Source organism: Macrobrachium nipponense, chromosome 1, assembly GCF_015104395.2.
Source record: "Macrobrachium nipponense isolate FS-2020 chromosome 1, ASM1510439v2, whole genome shotgun sequence".
Classification (NCBI taxonomy): Eukaryota; Metazoa; Arthropoda; class Malacostraca; order Decapoda; family Palaemonidae; genus Macrobrachium; species Macrobrachium nipponense.
The window spans coordinates 86,116,163-86,140,639 of NC_087200.1; the positions used below are offsets into that span (position 1 = coordinate 86,116,163).

Consider the following 24,477-nt stretch of genomic DNA (forward strand, 5'->3'; position numbering starts at 1 on the left):
AAGGCAAATATTCATGAATTTATCTCATATCTGTAAAATAAGATGACTGCTAAATTAAAAAACCATCTGAGTATAGGCTAGCTTTTGGTTACCATATATACTCATGTATCATGCAACTTTTGAAGACTTAATTTTGAAGCTAATTCTAAGGGGGTTGCATCATACACAAGATACAAAATTTGAGTATGTATAGTCACATACTACTAGTATTGTAACACAAAATACAAAAGTAATGAATATGCATCTTTTCCTTGGATCTTTTAAAAAATTATGCTTTACTTCACTGTATTCAATAATATTGTTATGTACAGTATTATCATATTACAGTGCCCCATGGTTTTGTGTGTTTTACATTTCCGCGGTCCACTTTGTCACAGATTTTTGTGGAACACATTATTCACTTTTCCACAGAGAACTTTCACTAATTTGCAGATTTTTCTTTGAGCAGTATCTAAAATTCTCACTAATTTGCCTTTTTTCATAGAGTAACACTGTGTATTCACTAATTACCGTATCTTTTCATTAAAATATGAGAGAGAGAGAGAGAGAGAGAGAGAGAGAGAGAAGAGAGAGAGAGAGAGAGCTGTGGTTTTTACAGCCAAGAGTCGACTAAGCAGTAAGCACAATATAAATGGATTCTGTAAGTGAAATAATGTTTCATTGATATTTTGCTGTTGTTTTTTTTTTTTATTAAAGGATATGTATACTGTTTGAGAGAGAGAGAGACCTTACCTTACAGACCTTACAGTTCGTTCGGGTTGCCCCAGGTCCTTCAGTGTGAGGCACCTCTAATATCTACCAGAGAGTTGCTAGTACATCTTCCGGTATATTTTGCATCTTCCAATCTTGGATGGTCTGGGATGCAGTTTAGATATTTGTCGAGCTTATTCTTAAACACATCTACGCTCACTCCTGATATATTCCTCAGATGAGCTGATGAGCTGGCAACGCATTGAATAGACGCTGCATTATCCATGCTGGTGCGTAGTGGATTAATGTCCTGTGTGCTTTCCTTATTTTTCCTGTTATAGTTTTGGGCGCTATTAATCTACCTCTGCTTGCTCTTTCTGATATTTTTTGTTCCATGATGTTTTCTGCTATTCCTTCTATCTGTTTCCATGCCTGAATTATCATGTAGCGTTCTCTTCTCCTTTCTAGACTATATAATTTTAAGGATTGTAGTCTTTCCCAGTAGTCAAGGTCCTTAACTTCTTCTATTCTAGCTGTAAAGGACCTTTGTACACTCTCTATTTGTGCAATATCCTTTTGATAGTGTGGGTACCATATCATATTGCAATATTCAAGTGGACTACGAACATATATTTTATAAAGCATAATCATGTGTTCAGCTTTTCTTGTTTTGAAGTGCCGTAACAACATTCCCATTTTTGCTTTACATTTTGCCAAAAGAATTGCTATTTGATCATTGCATAACATGTTCCTATTCATCATCACACCAAGGTCTTTAACTGCTTCCTTATTTGTGATTGTCTCATTATTAGGTCCCCTATATGCATATAGTTTTCCTTCTCTGTCTCCATAATTTATTGATTCAAATTTATCAGAGTTAAATACCATCCTATTTACCTCTGCCCAATCATATACTTTGTTAAGGTCTCTTTGTAGAGCGTTCCTATCTTCATCACAAGTAATTTCTCTACTTATTCTTGTGTCATCAGCGAAACTAATCACTACCGAATCCTTAACATTACTGTCTATGCCTTCAATCATAATAACAAACAGTATTGCAGCTAACACCGTACCTTGTGGCACACCGGATATTACCTTGGCTTCATCCGATTTCTCATCGTTTGCAATAACTATGTGTTTTCTGTTGTGTAAAAATTCTTTTAACCATCTTCCTACTTTATCCACGATATTGTGTTTTCTAATTTTCTTCGCTAATATATTATGGTCTACTTTGTCAAAAGCTTTTGCAAAGTCTAGATAAACCACATCTGTTTCATTTCCGCTTTTCATATTTTTGAATATGTTCTCACGGTGGACTAACAATTGGGTTTGTGTACTTTTTCCGGGTACGAAACCATGTTGTCCTATATTAAACAAATTATTTTTTATTAAATGTTTCATAATATTTTTCTTATTACCCTTTCATACACTTTCATAATATGTGATGTTAGACTCACAGGCCTATAAATTACTTGCTCTAGTCTTGATCCACTTTTGAAAGTAGGGGTAATATATGCTATTTGTGCTCATCATAAATCTTGCCTGTATCTACGCTTTGTCTTAATAATATTGCAAGTGGCTTTGCGATCGAATGAACTACTTTCTTTAACAAAATAGCAAGAATTCCATCAGGCCCTGCTGCAGCTCCATTTTTAATTTCATTAATAGCCTGCACAATATCAGCTTCATTAATATCTATGTCAGCTAAATATTCACTATTTTTGTCCCTTACTTCTATATCATTATCTTCATTATCTATTCTAGGGGTGAATTCTCTCTTATATCGTTCTGCCAATATGTTGCAAATTTCCTTTTTTTCATTCGTTCTTAATCTCCCTTCAATTCTTAGAGGGCCTATTTCTATTTCTTCTTTTATTCACCTTTTTTCGCATATGAGTATAATAGTTTGGGGTTTTGCTTGATATTTATTAGGGTTTTTTCTTCCAAGTCCCGTTTTTCATTTTCTTTTGATTGCATAATCTTTTGTTCTGCATTTTCTATCTTACTTTTTAGTTCTATAACTTTCCATGCATTTTTTTCTTTTGCAAGACCTTTTTTTCCACTTTCTGATTTTCTGGAACAAGATCCTTCTGTCTCTTGGTATGCATGACTGATGTTTACTTTTCTTCTTCGGTATATATTTATCCACTATTTTCTCTAATATTTTATATAATATCTCTGTATTTACCCTTATGTCATCACTTACGAAAATGTTATCCCAATCTTTGTTTAATTCTTCATTTATTTCTGACCATTCTATATTTTTACTATAGAAGTTGTATTTTCCATATCCTTCCCACTTTTTCATTTCTTGCTTATCTTTGTTTTCACTTGCTTTGGAATGGACTGTTAATTCTATGACATTATGGTCTGAAATACTCGCATCATAAACTATTATTTCTTTAACATAATTCATCTCGTTCACAAATACTAGATCTAACGTATTTTCCTTTCTTGTTGGCAGGTGATTTATTTGTTGAATGTTGTATTCTAGTAGCATATCTAATAGCTTTTCGAATTGCCTCTTATCTTCTGCACTACTACTACTCTCTTTTTTATATGTATAAGTACAACCACAATCTCCTATTCGTTCTTTCCAGTCTACGAAAGGAAAGTTGAAGTCTCCAGATAGGAGAATAGTCCAGTCCTTGTGATTTCTACATATATCATCCAATTTTTCTATTATTAAGTCAAACTCTTTTAGTATTGAGGAGGGTCTATATATTACTATGTTCATTAATTTTTCAGATTCAAATTCTACCGCTATTAGTTCACATTCTGAGTTACTATATTTCTCATATATTTTTCCTTGTTTTTTGTCTTTCCCATATATTGCGGTTCCCCCTTGATTCCTATTTTTTCTATCTGATCTATAAGTTTGGAACCCTTTTATTTGATCATCATTCCCAGTCTCTTGGGAATACCAGGTTTCACTTATATTCATTATATCTATTTTCTTTTCAATTTGGGTTAGTTCTTCTAAGTACTCTATTTTTCTTTTTGAGTTACTCGTAACTAAACCCTGCGCATTCATCACTATGATGGTTTGCGTGTTTTCTCCTTCATTTAATATTGGTAGTAATAAGGATTTTCCCATGTCTCTTTCCTGTTCTGGTATGTTGTTCTTTTTTTCATTTCCAGAAATTCTGACATTAAAAAATCCAACTTTTCCATAATATTTGATCTTCCTTCATCATAATTATTCATTTTGTGTCTGAATCTGCAATTTTCTCCGTTTCTGCAATATCCTCTTGCATAATAAATACAGTTATTATCTCTTGAGTAGAATTTTGGAGCTGATGCTTTGAAATTTTTTGCTGACATCTCTGCATATCTCGTTGATGGCTTGCTTTTTCTTTTACCTGATATTCTTTATTCCTCTCTTTATTTGTTTCTTTCTTATTTTGGATTTTATGACTTGATTGATTATTTATTTGATTATGATTCATGGCTACAGGGTACATATATTTACATTTTTTGTCGAACTTACATCCTTTTCTTTCTTTTAGGTTTTTGCATTTTTTTGGATGCAGATCTCTGCAATCATCCTCATAACCATCTAGGTATGCACATTTACCATATATTCCATAGTTGTGACATACCTTAGGATGTTTGTAGTAACATCTTTCTCCAAATCTGCAATTCCCTCTTTTCAAAAAGTTGCAGACTTTGTCTTTTTTGTCTATTTTTTCCTCTTTCCCGTCATTGTGTAGATCTGGGTAGAGCCTCTTCGGGATTTTCTTTTGTGTTGTCATATCGTAATTAATTCTTTGTAAGTATGCTGCTTTATTGCCTCATATGTAGTATCAATGAGTATCTCTGCATCCATACTTTTATCTTGTTCTTTGTTTTCCTTATTTTTTTCTGTCATTTCAGTTTTGTTTACTTCACTTCCGTTTTCCTCTTCTTCTTCTTCCTCTTCCTCTTCTTCTTCATCCTCAACTATTTGTACATTCAATCTTGATTTAATAACATTGTCTATCCACGATAGACATGTTGAACAAAATATTCTTGTATCTTTTCTCATATCTTGCATTACCTCAGCACACTGTGGATGGGTCGGGGAAGAGAGAGAGAGAGAGAGAGGAGAGAGAGAGAGAGAGAGAGAGAGAGAGAGAGGAGAGAGAGAGAAATATGGTTTTTACATCATATCTAAGCACAGTATATATGGATTCTGTAAGTGGAATGATGAATGTTTCATTAACATTTTTTTTTATTAAAGGACATTAATATATACCGTATATTTCGGCGTATAAGTCGACACTTCAGCCCCAAAAAATCATGCCAAAATTAGGGGGTCGACTTATCTAACGGTAACAAAAAGTGAATCTTTATTATTTTGGCATATTGGTACAGGAATCCAGGCTTTACAGTTGGCTAATAACAATGACAGCCTTGTTGAGGTAACTATGTACGTAAATACCAGTATTAAAAACATTTTACACTGTAATACGACAATAATAATACATTAGAACATCCATTACCTTAAATAAAATGAAAAAAATCAAGGCAACTTGAAGAAACCCCTATCGCACAGCAAGTGTAAACATTGCGTAGTCATTTGTAGTACCGTAGTTGAGAAGGATGCGTTCACTCTGACAGTTTTGTATTTACCGGGGTATTGTTCAAAAACATTTATGGTATGACATCTTTATTTATCACATAAAATAAAATAAAAAATATTGTATTTAATGGTAAATATGTATTTAAAATCCTTCAAAATTACTTGAGTCATCGTCACTTGAATTAAACAATTCATCAAACATTAACTTGAGTGGCAGTTTGTGCATACATATATATACGTAGGCTGTTATGCAGCGTTAGTTAGCGCTTTGTTTGTTTACATTACACTAGAGTAACGTATATTTCGTTTCGTCATTTCTAATCATATTTGCAGATATTCATCTTTTATATGTTACACAGATTTGTTAATATACCGAGTATATTACCTGTATTTCATATGGTAATTAGAGCAACATATGTACCGTAATAACATTCAGCTTATTTTATATGATACGTTTTACCCTGCTGCTTATTTTGAGCGTATGGTTGGCCTCACATTTTATAGGTCGACTAATATACCCGATATTAGTTAAAGTCATAAAAATTTACTCAGAATAGGGGGGTCGACTTATCTTCCGGTCGACTTATACGCTGAAATATACGGTATGTGTGATATAATGTGTGTGTGAGAGAGAGAGAGAGAGAGAGAGAGAGAGAGAGAGAGAGAGAGAGAGAGAGAGAGAGAGAGAGAGAGAGAGAGAGACTGCCTGGGGAGGAGAATTGAAGGACACGGTGACTGGGACGAGACTGTTAACAATTGCCATGCATATGAAATTCAGATTTTAAATATTTTTCACGGTGATTAGATCAACATGAACAACGATAAAATTATAAAATATTCTCTTGTGTATTATAATAACATGTGTGATAATCATAGTCAACTAAACTTGTGACAAAATATGGTAAAATAAATCAAAGAAAGCAAAACATGGCAACCATCCTCCATGATCTGTTTGAACTTGCTGGATTTGTTTATGTTTGTGTTTTTTTTATGTTTATGGTACATTACTATTATTATAGTTTAACCCGACCACTGAGCTGACTTTCAGCTCTCATAGGGCTGGCCCGAAGGATTAGATAAAATGCCAGGTCTAGGCAAAAGGCCAGGAACTGGGACCAAATAGATCATGCAGTATAACAAACAATAAATTAAAATTAAATAAAAGACTGCACAGAGGCAGAGGCTTTCATACTGGAACACAAACAGGCAATAAATACATTTACTTATGTTTCCATAGATACATACATACATACTAAAAAGGTGTACTATTCAAATTAATAAGTCAAGAAATTTTAAAAAATTCTATCTAAAATTCACTAATTGCTCTGAGGTTTTTGTACCTTTATTATAAATTATTTTTATATTTTATTAATTAAATCAGAGTTCCTTAGAAACATCAAAATCGGAACCACTGAAAATGTGAAAGACTAACAAAACTTCTTTTATTGCTTTACTCACACATGTCTGACAGTTATCAGCACCTTGCACTCTGAGCACTCCAAGGCAGGGTCACCTGGGCTGCTCATCAAGTGCCCATGTGTCAGACGAGTGTGGCATATACGTAGACATGTCAGGATTACACGTGTCTCTCTCTGATATACAGAACTCCATTTCATAACGTCAGGTTTTATTTGCTTTATTACTTTCAGGTTCTTCGTTCCATATATTTTGCCATTTATTTAAAATGATTGTTTTTATATAAGCTACATAGTCACTAATAGGGATGTTTACATTTATTCTCATCATGTGGACTGCTTCCTTGGCTGCTTTATTTGCATGGAATCATGAAAATACTGACAGGACGTAACAAACCTAGCTTTCTGTTTCAAGGTATGTACGTACTTTGTATCATGTCGTTTTAAACTACCTTATATTTCTGTGTATAAGACGACCTTTAGATAAGACAATGCAAAAAAATCATGGCAAATTTTCATGACTTTATCTCATATCTAGTATAGGATGACCTCTTAAGTTACAAAACCAAAGTGTTTTTTGGAGAAAAGTGATTATTCGCAAAAATTAAACAGTACAACTATATCAATAATAATGATGACTTTAATAAAGATTGTTTTGCTTGTTCTATCCAATAACATTATTACTACTATCATATTATTACTGTATTACAGAATATAAACATTGTCAAGTACAATACATATTTGCATTTGATATTGTTTACATTCTCAAAATCTGGGCTGATTTGAGTATGTATAATCGATATCTTCATTGCCATTATTTGTTAGAAGAGATATAATTCGGAGATACCTTTTATCATAAATTAATGAAGTTTGGTTGAAAATGTGCACATATTACGTAACTTCATTGTATAAGCATCAAGTAGGTATGACTTCTCCAGTTCCGAACAGCACTGCCGCTTGGCCGTTATTAGTTTTATTCAGCCTCGGCTGTAACCTGCAGCTTTAATTTACTAGTATTCTTTCTTGAGATCTCCACTGCATGAGAGATGAAAAAAACTATTTTATTTTTACTTATGGAAGCCACCATTGAGAATTGGCAGGGTTTAACAATTTTAATGGAGCTCTTAATACACACTCGATATTTACGGTAAATAACGTCAGCAATCAGCCGTTTCTCAATTCGGTTGTTTATGTCAATACATGTTAACAATAATCGCTTCATCCAGAATTCTAAAAACCGAAATTTTGTAGTGGAGGATGGAAGAGTATCATTAGTATTACAGTCGAGAGAGAGAGAGAGAGGAGAGAGAGAGAGATAGAGAGATGAGAGAGAAGAGAGAGAGAGAGAGCGAGAGAGAGAGAGAGAGAGAGAGAGAGAGAGAGAGAGAGAGAGAGAGAGAGAGAGAGAGAAATTGCCTCGGTCAGGTTGTTACACTGATAGATATCCACTTGCAAAAGTTGAATAATAGTTGTAATGAGTATAATGATAATTTAAATAAACATGTTACTGCATGTATTGAAATGATAGCTATAAGAAATAATAGTAGATAGGGTAGCATAAAAACAGAAAGAGAGAATAATCAGAGTACAGTGAAAATAACGAGAAAGGCAGAGAATTGAGCTTTGGTATGTGATTCAAATTTTATCAACAAGCCCGGTGAGACAGAAAGCAGCGACAGCCATAACACGGTCGCAATTGAAATCTTAAGACCGTCATAAAATCTTTGACCTGTGACCTCGCACCAGACTCACTCAGCTTCTATCGATAATCAAGCTCCACCTCCAGGAGGAGGTATTAACATGTTAAATTAACTGAATCCACCTGGAAGAGGAGGACTTAATATGTTAACCCCACCTAATACAGGATGGGGAAAGATAAGAAAGAATCCGATCCACGAATCAAGATTCCATTTGGGCGGAGAACTAGAACCTACACTGGCCGCCATCGTACAGTAAAGAAGCAAAACCTTGCCAGTGGTCCGAACCAGATTTATAAACTTTGTAGTTGTAATTTATATTCTTTGCAATAGTAAATAAAAAATCTGCCGTCTGTCTCATTCAAACTTCTCCAGAACTAACATTTAAGAAGAAGCATAAAATCAAACATAGAACCAGACCGTAGAACGAATCATCAAAAAGAAAGAAGCAGGTAAGAGAACATACACTTGAACACTCTACAACAGTATAACAGCATTATTGCATTACATTATAAGAACAAAGCGATGATGTGCCATTCGTATTCTAAGTTTGTTTACAAACTCAGCTGATTGCATTTTACCGATATCATCACTGTCTTTAGTTGCTGAATGGAACTTAATTCAGAGATACATACGTTCCTTTCGTAAATGATCAAAGTTGGGTTTAACAAAGCCGAGTCCTATATTTTTTTCATACAGAAGGTTGCGGTAAAGGGAAACCATTGTTTTGTTTACGTTTCGTTGCCATTCTAAAACAAAAACTAATAATAATAATACAATAATGAACAATAATTATCGTACACAATTATCTTTCATATGACTGAATTATTCGAAACAGTTACAAACAGCTTTACATGCTGCCTCAACTGATGTTCACTGTGTTTTGTTATTTGTTATATATAAGCATGGGAGACCAAGAAAATAGAAACCGTCATAAAATCATTTAAAAAATGATGATTTGTATGATATCAACGACAAAGCCGAAGTCGACTCACCAGAACCAGACTAGAATCCCTGTGGTGGAGGCACATGTGACCAATCTTGTGATATGTATAAGAAAATATTAATGAAAAATTTATATTATGTTATTCTAAATTTTATTACTACTGTAATTACACTACCATTGAAATTACTAAAAGGTTACCGAATGATGAAGGTTGCTGTGAGCCAACCATAACTTGATGTTTACATTTTCTCAGCTGGGATCGCATAGGGCTAGATGAAAGTCTGTTTCATTGATTTTTAATTATTTCTCAAATAGGCTATTTGTTTTGAAGATATGCCAATGATGTATGAGGTAAAAATGGTTTTATTACCTTTATATTATCACTATACTTCATAAAATGAACCTCCATGTATGTTGGTGGTTAGGCTATAGCATCAAGGCCAAGACTAGCCTACATACACATCTTAGAATTCAAGGTTTGATCTTTAGCATTGCAGTATAAGACGACCCCCAATTTTTAGGAGTGAATTTTAGGATTTAAAGGTTGTCTTATAAGCGGAAATATACGGTACCCAAATATTTTAGATAATATGCTCTATACTATACAGCCAGTCTCCAGGTTACATGTGTTCCGTTCCTGGCAGGGTGCCATAAGCTGAAAATCGCCTTAACCCGAATCACCATAGAATCACCATAATTATAATGGGAATAAATAGCAGCCTAGCTATAAGTCCGGGTTACAGCATTGTAAAGCACATTAACAGCTCTATGAGGCAAGCGCCTTAAGTCCGGAATGACTTAACCCAAACCTGATGTAACCTGCGGACTGCCTCTATTACAATCCTAAAGTATGTACCTGTACAATAGTATCATTTAAAAAAAACTTACTACACCTGAAAATATCAATATAGTACATAAAATGCAGGCACAGAACGATGCACAAAGTTATGTAGGCCAAAGAAAACGTGTCTGAATAGTAAGGGATACTTTAGAATAACAGTTGTCGGCTGGTACATAATTTTGCAACATGACTTTGAAATGATATTGGGATGTCCTGGGATGATATTTTGTGGTATATTTTTGTTAGAACTGTCAAGTTTGAAGTAGACAGTTATATACTAACAAAACGAAACAAACCTATCTTTCTGTTTGGAGGTATGTACATAGCACGTATCCCTTTGTTCCAAACTACCCACATATTTTAGATATACTCTATACAATACAGGCAGTCTCCGGGTTACGGCAGGGATTCCGTTCCTGGCAGAGCGCTGTGAGCCAAAAATTGCCTTAACCTGAATCTTCATAATTATAATGCGAATAAATAGCAGCAGCACTGTAAGTCCAAGGTTACAGCACTGTAAAGCATGTTAACAACGCCAGCACAAGCCTCATGTAGTGTACACGTTCAAGTTTCACCTCTGACATTCGCTTGCTTTTACATATATTTATCTTTGTTTCGGCAAGAATTTCATAATGCCAATGAGGAAAAGACAAGCAAAACATCTCGCTATCATAAAGACAAAGAAAATTTGCTCTAATATGATTACAGAATATCATATATATACGCAACATTAGCGTAGTCAGTGAAGAGAGAGAGGGAGGAGTGCATAGTAAGGAACACCCCAAACCCCGTCTCGCCTGACACACACGTCGCACTGTCCCCCAGGCTACAATCTTTGAGCAAAGGGATCTTCACTTATGATAAATAACATAGTTTTGGTTTGTTAATACCCAAAATGGAATATGAAATTCACAATAATCATGATTTATTAACATTGTCTTTGTAAAAAGAGAGCACATGTTCGAGTTTCACCTCTGACATTCTCTTGCTTTTACGTTTGTTTATCTTTGTTTCAGCCAGAATTTCATCGTGCCAAAGAGGAAAATACAAGGAAAACATCTTGCTAACATACAGAAGAAGAAAATTTGCTGTAATAAGCTGAGTTAGTGAAGGAGAGAGAGAGTTGTGAGGAAGGAGTGACCCGTCTTGCCTGACGCAGTGCCCCAGGCTACGATATATGAGCAAAGGAATCATCATTTATGATTAAATTATGATAAATAACATAGTTTTGGTTTATTAATACCAAAAAAAGAAATATACATTCATAATAATCATTATTTATTAATAATGTCTTATAAAAATACAAAGGAAAACTTTGAACGCCCGTATCTCAAAACTATACTTATTGATGATCTTCAAATTTTATTTTCTCACTTAAGTTTTAAAGCCATAGCATTGAAATTTGGTATATAACTTAGAAAGACATTATAGAACAATCAAATAGAGCCCTTTTTTCCAATTTTTGTTTTGTCTTTTTTTTTATAAACTTTTTTTTCCCGATTTATAGGGTTTATTTTTTTACCATAATGAAAAATTCATATCTAGCAAAAAAATTACTTTTAGAAAAAAAAACTCTTTATTAGAGGTCTACATCAGGTCTATATATGGTAGTAATCCCAGGTCTTAATATTAAATATGAAGGGAGGAGATAGAATTTGAGAAATTGTTATTTTCGGGATAAATCGCCCTGGCGTCACAAAATCGAAGGTCAGAGGTGAAAATCATATGCGGTTTGGAGATGGCTCAAGTCACCTTATTAAGTGGTATGAATGCCAAAGTCCTGTCCTTAAAAAATGGCATTAGCCCGCCAGCCCTTAACCCAAACCTGATGTAACCTGGGGACTGCCTGTATTACAGTGCTAAAATATGTACCTGTACAAGAGTATCATTTCAAAATCATCTTAGTACACTGGAAAATATCAATATAGTACATAAAATGCAGGCACAGAACGATGAACAAAGTTATACAGGCCAAAGAAAATGTGTGTCTGAACAGTAGGGGATACTTAAAAGGGGAACTTCTGGTTAATAGCCATTAAATTTGGTCAAACAGAACTTTTAATAAGCTAAAAAACTGAGACACTACTTGAATCTGTGTGTAATCCCATTTTTTTACAATTTAATTTCAAAGTAACACCATGGTACTTCAATGGAGAGCACCATTTATCCAGGATTCGACTGTTGCCATCTGGCGGATTAGTACTGATGACATAGTGTTGCGGTCGCCTCACAATAACAAGCGCAGCGAAGCACGCATATTGTATTGTATTCCTCAGTATTGCCCTCATGTATAAGGTCAATTGTCATTCAAATAGCATCAATTATGACAACTTGTATGGTGGTTGGTTGTGCCAGTACTTTTGGCAAGTGTCCAAAAGGCATATCATTCCAAATGATTCCGTCAAATAGAGAGAAATCAAGTCGCTGGCTGACGGCTCTTCAAAGGGAGGTTATCAACATCAAAACCTTTCAACCTACAACGCAAACTGTTGTCTGTTCGGACCATTTCTTGCCAACAGATTTATAATATGACATTAGGAGCAGATTATTAGGTATGGCTATGAAATTTATATATGTTTTGGGAAGTTAATTTTTCCTCTGAACAGACCACAGTACTGATGAAGACAGGGCCGCTATCTACTGCCTCCACTTGTATGCATCTGAATTGAAATTTATTCTTGTCAATCGCCATGAGCGTGGTGTGATAGGGTGAACGGCAGCTTTCTAAACGTGTGTGTGAGTGTCCATGAATTGATGAGGGCCTTCACTTAGTCCTTTTTAACTAGTTTAATTAATGGGGTTTTAGAATTTAGGGCTGTATGCCTAATTAGGCCTACTTCAGCTGACTAATACAAAACAAAAAGGATATTATATGAAGATGCAGTGCCCTCAGTTTTTGTTCCGCCTGTCTGTGCCTACTGCGACATGACATCACACACAAAAGATGAGCCATAAATAAATGGCTGTGCCCATGATGCAATAGAAAATTGGTTGTAAAAACAAAAAAAGAAAATCCCCCTTTCAAAAAAGTTTTTTTCACCAGAGGTACTTAAATGGAATAATACATATGGAAAAGCTAAAATGCAACCAGAAGTTCCCCTTTAAGGATAACCATACATATTTTGAGGTATTTTGTTTGAACTGTCAAGTTTGGCGATGAATTGTTAAAATAGGCAGTCATAGGCATTTTAGGGGTGCATAAGTCTACTTAGTAACAGTTAGTAATGTAAGGTTACTTTGGGTGTTTTGAGATAATGGTTTGGGGTGTATTTTCATTTGAAATATTAAATTGTTTTAATATGATAATATAAGGTATATCTATCTTTTATCTTTCCAATTAAGCAGTGAAATGTTGAAGTAGACAGGGGGAGCACGGTAATATTATAAAATTCAAACATAGCAATCATACGCCATCTCCACTGTTAAGGCTTTGTGAACGTGGGCAAAGATATCATTCAGGAATTTTTATTTAGGCATTAATATCCATTTAAAGATAACCATGGGGGTCAAGTTTTGTCCCATCTGCCATACATGTTAAAACAACAGTAAAATCTGTTTTTTTTTTAAGCCCAGTAGTTTTGATAAAAATACTTTTCTCACCAACGTTATTTACAGTCAAGTTTGATAGCATAAAGTTTTGGGGAGTTTCATCTATGCTGCGATGCATGATAATAGTCATTAGTAACTTGAACACTTTTCTCGGCTTCAGCTACAACTTGCAGGTTAAATTTACCAGTATATTTCCTTGCCAATCTTTTCTCCATATCGAATAAGGATATATACAGTAATGTAATGTAAAAATATATCAGTCCTGTTCTACTTTACGTCATTTGAAACATAAATGCGATAATTATTTACTATCGTACGATAGTTGAAATGTAAGCAAAACGGCTGTTGTTATCTGATTTGGTTATTCATACCACAAAAGCTGTTTCTCATTCACTTGTTTATGGCTGTGGGCCTTTATGCAACGAGTATAGTATTACTAGCCATACTTTCATCATTCTCCTTTACTGTTATTAACTTATTCAACTAGGAGATGGGATAAGATGGAGGAAAAGAAGTTAGCCTAATGTACGATAATTATCATATATAATTACAGTTCGTATGACTGAATTGTCCTAAACAGTTGCAAGTAATCCAAAATTATGTTATCATGTTATTACTATTGTAACTACAGTGGTCCACCCGTATTCGCGGGAGATGAGTACCAGACACCCCCCCCCCCCCCCCCCCCCCCCCCGGAATAGTTAGAACCAGCGAATGTTTGGAACCCCTATAAAAAACGTTAAAAACAGCCTATTTTATTAGTTAAAACTCAAGAAAAACCCATAAAAAATTTTCATACTTGGTTCTTTTAACCCTTTAACGCCTAAGGGGTATAATAAAAATCGTCTCCCGTGTGCCGAGGGGGTCTCGGAGTGAGCGCCGAAGCGGAAAAAATATTTTTTTCAAAAAATCACAGCATGCTCAGTTTTCAAGATTAAGAGTTCATTTTTGGCTCCTTTTTTTGTCATTGCCTGAAGTTTAGTATGCAACCATCAGAAATGAAAAAAAATATAATTATCAAATATAAATAATGCGATATATGATAGTGCAAAAACAAAATTTCATATATAATTGTATTCAAATCGAGCTATGAGCAAAACGGTTCAAGCTAACTAGTTATTTTTTTCGTTGTATTGTACACTAAATTGCAATCATTTTGGTATATAACAAATTGTAAAACGATCAAAGCAACACAGAGAAAATGTTATCACAAAATGATGCATGAATTCGTAACGCGCGGACGTAAAATTTTTTTTTTTCAAAAATTCACCATAAATCTAAATATTGTTCTACAGACTTCCAATTTGTTTCAAAATGAAGATAAATGATTGAATATTACTATACTGTAAGAGTTTTAGCTTACAATTGCAGTTTTTGACCATTTCGGACGAGTTAAAATTGACTGAATGTCTAATTTTTTATATATATGTATATTTTTTATATGCAAATATTTCAAAAATAAGAAAAGCTACTACCTTCAAATATCTTTTGTTGTATTCTACACAAAATTGCGCACATTTGCATATATAAAACTCTATGAAACGCCTAATATGAAACGGAGCAAATATTATGATAATGAGACGTACGCATTTCGGAGATTTGCGGCGGAGAATCCGTGAGCGGAGGGAAGGAAAGTTTTTTTTAAAATTCACCATAAATCTAAATATTGTGCTAGAGACTTCAAATTTGTTTCAAAATGAAGATAAATGACTGAATATTACTAGAATGTAAGAGTTTTACCTTACAATTGCGTTTTTCTACCATTTCTGTAGAGTCAAATTTGACCAAATGTGGGTTTTTTTCTATTTATTGTGATTTATATGCAAATATTTCAAAAATGAGAAAAGCTACAACCTTCAATTATTTATTGTTGTATTCTACATGAAATTGCGCACATTTTCACATATAAAACTTTATGTAACGGCTAATTTAAAATGGTGTAAACATTACGGCCAATCGCACGTATGATTTTTTCGAAAGTTACCGCGCAGACGCAAGGAAAATTTTTTTTTTTCATAAATTCACCATAAATCGAAATATTGCGCTAGAGACTTCCAATTTGTTGCAAATTTAGGGTAAATGATTGAATATTACTAGAATATAAGTTTTAGTTTACAATTGCATTTTTCGACCATTTCGGTAGAGTCAAAGTTGACCGAAGGTTGAAATTTTGGCCCTTATCGTTATTTATATGAAAATATTTCAAAATTGATAAAAGCTACAACCATGGGTTGTTTTTAGTTGTATTGTGCATGAAATTGTGCACATTTCCATATATAAAACTTTATGTAACGGCTACTTTACAATTGTGCAAACATTACAACAATCGCATGTGAGATTTTTTCGGAAGAGTTACCGCGCGGACGTAAGGAAAAATTTTTTTTCATAAATTCACCATAAATCGAAATATTGTGCTAGAGACTTCCAATATGTTGCAAAATGAAGGTAATGATTGAATATTACTAGAATATAAGAGTTTTAGCTTACAATTGCGTTTTTCGACCATTTCGGTAGTCAAAGTTGACCGAAGGTTAAAATTTTGGCACTTATTGTTAGGTATATGAAAATATTTCAAAACTGATAAAAGCTACAATCATGAGTACAGGTTGTCCCCGGGTTACGACGGGTCAGGCTTACGACGTTCCGAGGTTACGACGCTTTTTCTTAAATATTCATTGAAAAATCTGCCCTGGGTTACAACGCTTCTTCCGAGGTTACGACGCTGACGCTTCCGACGCTCCGAGTTTACGACGCTTTTAAAAAACACAAACTATAATAAGATAAGAATCCTTTATAGTTTAGCACAGTCTCTCTCTCTCTCTCTCTCTCTCTCTCTCTCTCTCTCTCTTTGTATTTTCCAACGAAAATAATCACTATAATTCTCTCTCTCTCTCTCTCTCTCTCTCTCTATACTACAAAGATGTATGTTTTTTAGTATGATACTGTATTTTTTTTAGTATGATAAATAAATGATTTACTATTTTCAAATATTAATATTAATTTATACAGCAATAATATCAATTCATTAAAGAAAATACCATAGTGAATTTGTAAGATTTTAGCTTATATTTAAAAAATTATGGATGAAGGAAATCCCAGTCTTCTTGAAGTAACTTCCAGTAACCTTTTTGAGATCCAGGTACTAAAACTGTCAGCTATATATAAAGTTCTGTGACAGCCAAGAGGGGGAAGAGCTGGGGGAGAGCTGCAGTGTTGCAATCACGTGGTCCTGACATTTCTCTCTCTCTCTCTCTCTCTCTCTCTCTCTCTCATCTCTCTCTCTCTCTCGTCTCTCTCTCGTCTCTATCTCTCTCTCTCCTCTCTCTCTCTCTCCCCTCTCTCTTCCTCTCTCTCTCTCTCTCATTTACTGAGACTCGAGATTTTTTATGTACTTATACTATTTGTTTTTGATACTTTCAATAATAATAATAATAATAATAATAATAATAATAATAATAATAATAATAATATAATAACTGTAATTACAAAATTCATATGTGATAGTATTTTAAAGAAATACAATACATACTAATCTACCCATGTCACTTTTAATTAAGGTTAACTCTCTCTCTCTCTCTCTCTCTCTCTCGCTCTTTTGCCACACAAGATAATAATGTGTCATACATAGTGGTAACTCCCTCCCTCTCTTTCGCTGGAAGCGTTACAAACAGAGAGAGATAAACACTCTCTCTCTCTCTTTCTTTTACCGAGATGAAAGAATTTTTATGGTACTAGTATGTAAAATGTTTATTGAAGGATTCTAGGAACAGAACGCTCTCTCTCTCTCTCTCTCTCTCTCTCTCTCTTGTATTTTAATGAAAATATACAGTAATTTGTGAATACACAGTGTTGCACATGAAAAAAAGTAAATTAGTGATAATTTTAGAGATACGGCCCTAAGAAAAATTGCAAATTAGTAGTGAAATTTTCCCTGTGGACATGTTTTCAAGAACGTCGTTCCGGCTTACGACGATTTTCGGGTTACGACGCGTCTTAAGAACGGAACCCCCGTCGTAACCCGGGGACCGCCTGTATTTTTTTGTTGTATTCTACATGAAATTGCACACATTTTCATATATAATACTTCATGTAACAGCTAATTAAAAATGGTGCAAAAATTATGTCAAAGTGACAAAATAATTTCCGAGATGTGTGTGTCACTGATACTTTTTAGTGTGATAAGAAAGAAATTTGCGATTGCGCGCCTGTGTAATGATTGTAAACAAAACAACACCTAGATCCGTGAACTCCCAGCATCCCCCAGGGCGCGTGATTCAAAATTTTCGGTGGTAGGCCTATAAGTATTTTTCCGCGAATTTAAAAAAAAAAAATTTGTATGTCGACATAAATTACGTCCGGTTGGAGCCCAAGAGACAAAAAATGTTGACGTAAAATACGTCTATTAGGTGTTTAAGGGTTAATAGTTTTATCACAAAAAGTGCATTTTATGATGAAATTGATAAAAAAAAAAAACAGGAATTTGTGGTTATTTCTTGAAGAAAAATACCGCGAATGTGCGAATTTTCCGCGAATAATGCAGGGAAACATCCCCGAGAGAAATCCGTGAATGTGTGAGTCCGCAAATCCGGAGAATGTGAATCCGGAGAACGCGAATACGGGGGGTCCACTGTACACTACTACCATTAATCGATATTTACATTGTCACACCTGGGTTCGCATAGATAAAAGTTCATTTCATTGATATAAATATAATTATTCCTCAAACATGCCAATAATATATATAAGGTAAAAATGGTTTTATTACCTTAATTATAAGTTTATTTCATAATGTGGATCTATTCATATATGTATGTTGGTTGTTATCACACCAAGGCCGAGGCTAGCCTACCGATAAACATCACTAAGAATTCAAGGTTTGCTTTTTAGAATGGTAGTATAAGATGATCCCCAATTTTTAGGGGTGAATTTTAAGATTTAAAGGTCATCTTTTATGTGGAAATATACACTATACATAAAACAAAAATTATTCTACATAATTTCAATAAGATTTTGTGACTGAGTATCATATATAAAAAATTTCATTTAAATAAAAAAAAGGAAACTATTCAATACCATTTTAGCAAACACTCTGTGGCAAAGAATTATTTAAAAATGATAAGGTGATTCTGCTATTAGAACAATCAATAAAGGTAAATAACTGTAACTATGCAAAATTAATTTCAAAAATCCTATACACTATACATAAAACAAAATTTAATCTACATAATTTCAATAAGATTTTGTGACTGAGTATCATATATAAAAAATTTCATTTAAATAAAAAAAAGAAACTTCAATAACATTTAAGCAAACACTCTGTGGCAAAGAATTATTTAAAATTGATAAAGTGATTCTGCTATTAGAACAATCAATAAAAGTAAACCACTGTAACTTACATGCAAACTTAAATTCAAGAACAAACGCTCAACCATACCTTCACTTTTGGGCTTGATATATGCATGTGATCTACACCATTGATAACTTTGACATCCTGTGAAGAAACTGCCCAAACCAACTCGTCGACATATCTCAGATGCTCAGTCACGGCTAACATGTTGTGATTCTTTACACCCATATTCTCCTGGCAAGAAATATAACAATTACAAATACCAACTTTAACTGGGTCAGAAACTTATGTAGAATATTATCATTGTTAATTGCAATGCAAAAACAATCCTAAAGGCAATAAACTTACAAGTCAAATTTTTAAGAACAGAATGACTAACTGCTATATATAATTAAAGGAAATGGTGTTGAAAATTTAAGACAAATTAACAAAATATAAACACACACACTTCTTCTTTCCAACCGTTATCCCTACATTAAGGGGTCGGTCGCCTGATGCGCCTTCGCCACTGCCTTCTACCAAAGGCATCATCCTCCTCCAAACCTCTTCTCTTCATATCTTCCTTCACGTTATCTCGCCATCTAATTCTCTGTCTCCCTCTCGATTTCCTTCCTCTAACAGGTTCCTCCCTAGCCCTCTTCACTCCCTCCTCGTCATCCATCCTCAACACATTCCCATACCATCTCAATCGTGACACTCTTATCACCTCTGTAATCTTAACTAAGCCTGCCTGCCCTTCTTATTTCATCATTTCCCAGTCTCTCAAACAACAATATACCCATAATCCACCTCAGCATTCTAATCTCTGTTCTCGCAAGATCTACCTCCTCATTTATTCTTAGAGCCCATGTTACTGCTCCATACATTAACACTGGTCCTATCACTCTGTTATATATCTTGACTTTTAGCTTGATTAGCATTTTCTTATCACACACCACTCTAGAGCTACCTCTCTCCACTTCCCCCATGCAGCTTTTATCCAACTGTCAACTTCAGCCTCACATCCTCCCTCTTGGCTTAAAGTAGATCCCAAGTATTTAAACTTTTCTGCATGTCTCATAATCAAGCCTCTACTTTCTTGTATTACTGTTGTCTCTATCTTCCTTATTGCTCAACAAAACCTCTGTTTTATTCACATTCACCTTTAAGCCACCCCTCTCTAAAGACTCCAACCCTTCTCTGTAGGTCCTCCTCATTTTCAGCAGTAATCACCAGATCACTGGCATACAAAAACTCTCACAGCTCTTCATTCCTGATCTCTTCACTCAACACATCTATGACCAGCACAAACAAAAATGGGCTTAATGCTGACCCCTGGTGTAATCTAACATTAATTTCAAACTGCTGTTATTAATTTTGTGCTAATTCTTTGATACCTCTTGACCAGCCTAAACAACTTTTCTGGGACTTTCCTCTTCCTCAAACACCAGAACATCACTTCTCTAAGGATTCTATTGTATGCTTTCTCTAAGGATTCTATCATATGTTTATTCAAGTTTAGAAATGCACAATAGAGCTCCTGGCTTCCCTCTAGCCTCTTTTCCTATAGCTGTCTTACTATGAAGATGGCATCCACCATACCTCTTCCTCTCATGAATCCATACTGCTGTTTCTCAATCTTTACAATCTCTCTTAAGCTCTCATCCAGTATCCTTTCTAAAACTTTCAATCCATGCTCTGTTAGTTTAATTGCCCCGTAGTTAACACAATCCATGATATCTCCATTCTGCTTGTATATACAGTGGTACCTCGTTTGTCGAACGTTTCTTGTCGAAATTTCCGTTTTTCTAACAAAATTTTCAAGAAAATTTTGTATCGTTTGTCGAACAAATGCTTGTACTTCGAAATGACTGATTATCTAGTTTTTGCTTGTATTTGACGGCCTACTGGGTCTTACAAGTTAAGCTGTATTAATTTTTTTTCATTTACAATATATAGTTCAACGACAACAATATTCGACAAAATAAATAAAAGTATAAAGCATTTAATATAAAATATAGCATTCAATATAACATTTAGCATAAAAGATGTATAAAATCGTATGTAACCGTGGTGATGTCATGCCCAGCTGACTCGAGACTGAACGAGGGCGTATTGATATGTTGAGGAGAGAAGGAGAAGCGTGTTTAAAAATTACTGTATATATGTAAAAGCAATAGCAATTCACATAAAAAGGGAATATTCTAATGAATTCAATGTAATGATAAAATATGAAAACAAACAAATGCAATACAGAAAAAGGAAAAAAAAAAAAAGTCATAATTGAGCCAGTGTTCGGTGCACTGAGTGAGACTGTCTAGTTAAACAATACTAACAAAATAGTAAATGAAAGAACAAAGGTTTTCACAATAGAATTTAGCACAAATGATTTACAAAATCATTCGTCATTGCAGTGATACTTGAGGTAGAGGGAGGGAGCTTTTATATTTTTGAGGAATAATGAATGAATGATTTTAAGTTATTGTGCATTGTGGTATTGTAGAGGAGAGAAAAGAGAGTAAAATCTTTACCATAATATTTACGTAAAAGCAGTACCAATTCACATAAAAAGTAAAATGTTATTTCACAATAAATTTAACATTATGATAAAATATGATTACAATTAAATGCAATACAGAAAAAAAAATCTTAATTGTGCCTGTGTTCGGTGCGCCGAGTAAGACGGTCTAGTTGAACAATATTAACAAATTAGTAAGTGAAAGATCAAAGCTTTTCACAATAAAATTTAGCACAAATGATTAACAAAATCATTCATCACTGCAGTGATACACAACTAAATTGAGGTAGAGGGAGGGAGGGAACATTTATATTTTTTAGGAATAATAAATGAATGATTTTAAATTATCGTACGTCGTGGTATTGTAGAGGAGAGAAGAGACGGTAAAATCTGTACTATAATATGTACGTAACAGCAGTACCAATTCACATAAAAAATAAAATTTCACAATAAAGTTAATACTATAATGATTAAACATGAAAACAAATGCATACAGTAAAAAAAAAAAAAAAAAAAAAAAAAAAAGATTGCTGAGTCAGTATTTGGTGTACAGAGAGAGAGAGAGAGAGAGAGAGAGAGAGAGAGAGAGAGAGAGAGAGAGAGAGAGAGAGAGAGAGAGAGAGAGGAACGACTCTGCTTCCCACTGACTTACCTGATCTGGGATGAATTATTTGCCCACTTCTTTCACTTACACTTGATTTTCCCAAATCACTTTTATTTTTGTTACGGTAAAATACCAATCTATACTCTGTTTTTTTCCATCTGTCCATCCGCCTGTGGTGTTTTTGTATGGTAACACTGCGTCCCGGGCTTTAGATAGTTACATTCAGCTTACATTCAACGATTATAATAATATCCTATTTCGAATATTAACGATGTAATTCGCATACAGTAAATTATTTAAACACTTTTCAGTTGCAAATGTACACCCAGATATCCTTTTATTTACTTAAAACTTACACATAGCGTAACTATCTAAAGCCCAGGACGCAGTGTTACCATAAAAAACACCACAGGCGGATGGACAGATGAAAAAAAACAGAGTAAAGTGACAAATGTTTGTTACGATATTTTATTACTGTAAAAGTAACTCAACTCTGTGATAAACAAATTGGCGCTGCTTCGAGCTTCTGCACACCTTCGATTGTTTGCTGAAACGGCTTCCTTGTGAAAAGTTATTTTATCTCTATTTCCTTTTCTTACATTCTTGACTTATTACTTATTTGTTTGCAAAATCCTCATGTTTGTTTTAAAAGTCTGCCATTTTCCAACAGTAATTTGATGTATTGTGGCATTAATAATCTCTTTCGTGCACTTAAGATCCAAGTGTAAACATGCTGATTACTCTCTCTCTCTCCCACAAAGACACACACACACACACACACACTTGGACACACACTATCGATTCCTTTGATTGTCTTTGTACCTAATATTTAAATGAAATTGATTTTATCAACCTTTGCATACTGCAACCAATTCGGTTTGCTCAAAGGGTTCCCATCTCTCCTCCCTCCATCCATCAGCCAGCCGGCACCATTTTTACCAAACAGTTCGTAAATGTACATTAAAAAATTTTTTTTTGACAATTTTACTTCATATAACGTACTGTTTCATTACTTTACACTCTTAATTTAACTTTTTAACACACTAATAATAGAAAAAATGTGAAAATGGGGACTTTATGGGTTGGCTGATTCCCTTTATTTCTTATGTGGATATTTGTTTCATATTTCAAACAAATCGTACTTTGAACAGCTTTCTGGAACAGATTAAGTTCGAAAGTACGAGGTACTACTGTATCTACCATTAAACTTTCCTCCCAGTCCCTTGGCATTTCCCACTTCCCATATAGCTTTTAATAAATCCACCATCCACTTCTCCCCCCTCTGTCCATAGTAATTTGATCATTTGAATTTCAACATCGTACTTAATGCTCTCTTCACTTTTGTATTCTCTATCACCATCACTGGTCCCTCCACCCTCTGTGCTTCCCCCATCTCCTCTCTGTCATTTTCTTTTCAGTAATTAAAAGTTTTTCAAAATACTCTCTTCCTCATTTCCTGATGTCTTCATCCCTAAACGATTACAATTCCATCTCAAACCTTGATGACACCCAATTTATCCAAATCCTGTCTCTGCCTTTTCCTCAAGTTTGAAATCTTAATAGATATTCTTTCCTCCTCGTATTCCTAGTCTTCCATTCAACTGCTCAGTTGCCCTTTCAATAGAAATACTTATCCTCCTCTTCATATCTCTTTCCTCTTCCCTGCACCCCGTGCAGGCCTTACTTTCCAATCCTTAAGGGGGCCGGCCGGCTAATGCCATTCTTTAAGGACAGGACTTTGATATTCATACCACTTAATAAGGTGACTTGGGACATCTCCAAACCGCATATGATTTTCGCCTCTGACCTTCGGTTTTGTGACGCCAGGTGATTTATCCCGAAAATAACCTTTTTTCAAATTCTATCTCCTCCCTTGATATTTAATATTAAGACCTGGGATTACTACCATATATAGACCTGATGTAGACCTCCAATCAAATGAGGAGTTTTTTTTTCTGAAAGTCATTTTTTTGCTAGATATGAATTTTTCATTATGATAAAAAAATAAAACCTATAAATTAGGAAAACAAAATTTATAAAAAAAGACAAAACAAAAATAGGAAAAAAGGGCTTCATTTGATTGTTCTATAACATTTTTCTGAGTTATAAACCAAATTCCAATGTTATAGCTTTAAAACTAAGTGAGAAGATAGATTTTGAAGGTCAATAACTATAGTTTTGAGATACGGGCGTTCAAAGTTTTTCTTCGTATTTTTATAACGACAATGTTAATAAATAATGATTACTACTATGAATGTATATTTCTTTTTTGTGTATTAATAAACCAAAACTATTTGATTTATCATAATTTAATCATATATGATGAT

The 24,477-nt window shown here is 34.2% G+C and overlaps 1 protein-coding gene across 3 annotated transcripts in view; it reads right to left on the reverse strand.

Annotated features, from left to right (window-relative positions):
- The window catches only part of LOC135219431 (uncharacterized), a 751,318-nt gene that overhangs the window by 4,547 nt on the left and 722,294 nt on the right, over positions 1 to 24,477 (reverse strand). For all 3 annotated transcript variants that reach the window (XM_064256210.1, XM_064256211.1, XM_064256209.1), the window contains one exon: positions 19,137 to 19,283. In XM_064256210.1, coding sequence (XP_064112280.1) covers positions 19,137 to 19,283 — 147 coding nt within the window. The remainder of the gene's footprint in view (positions 1 to 19,136; positions 19,284 to 24,477) is intronic.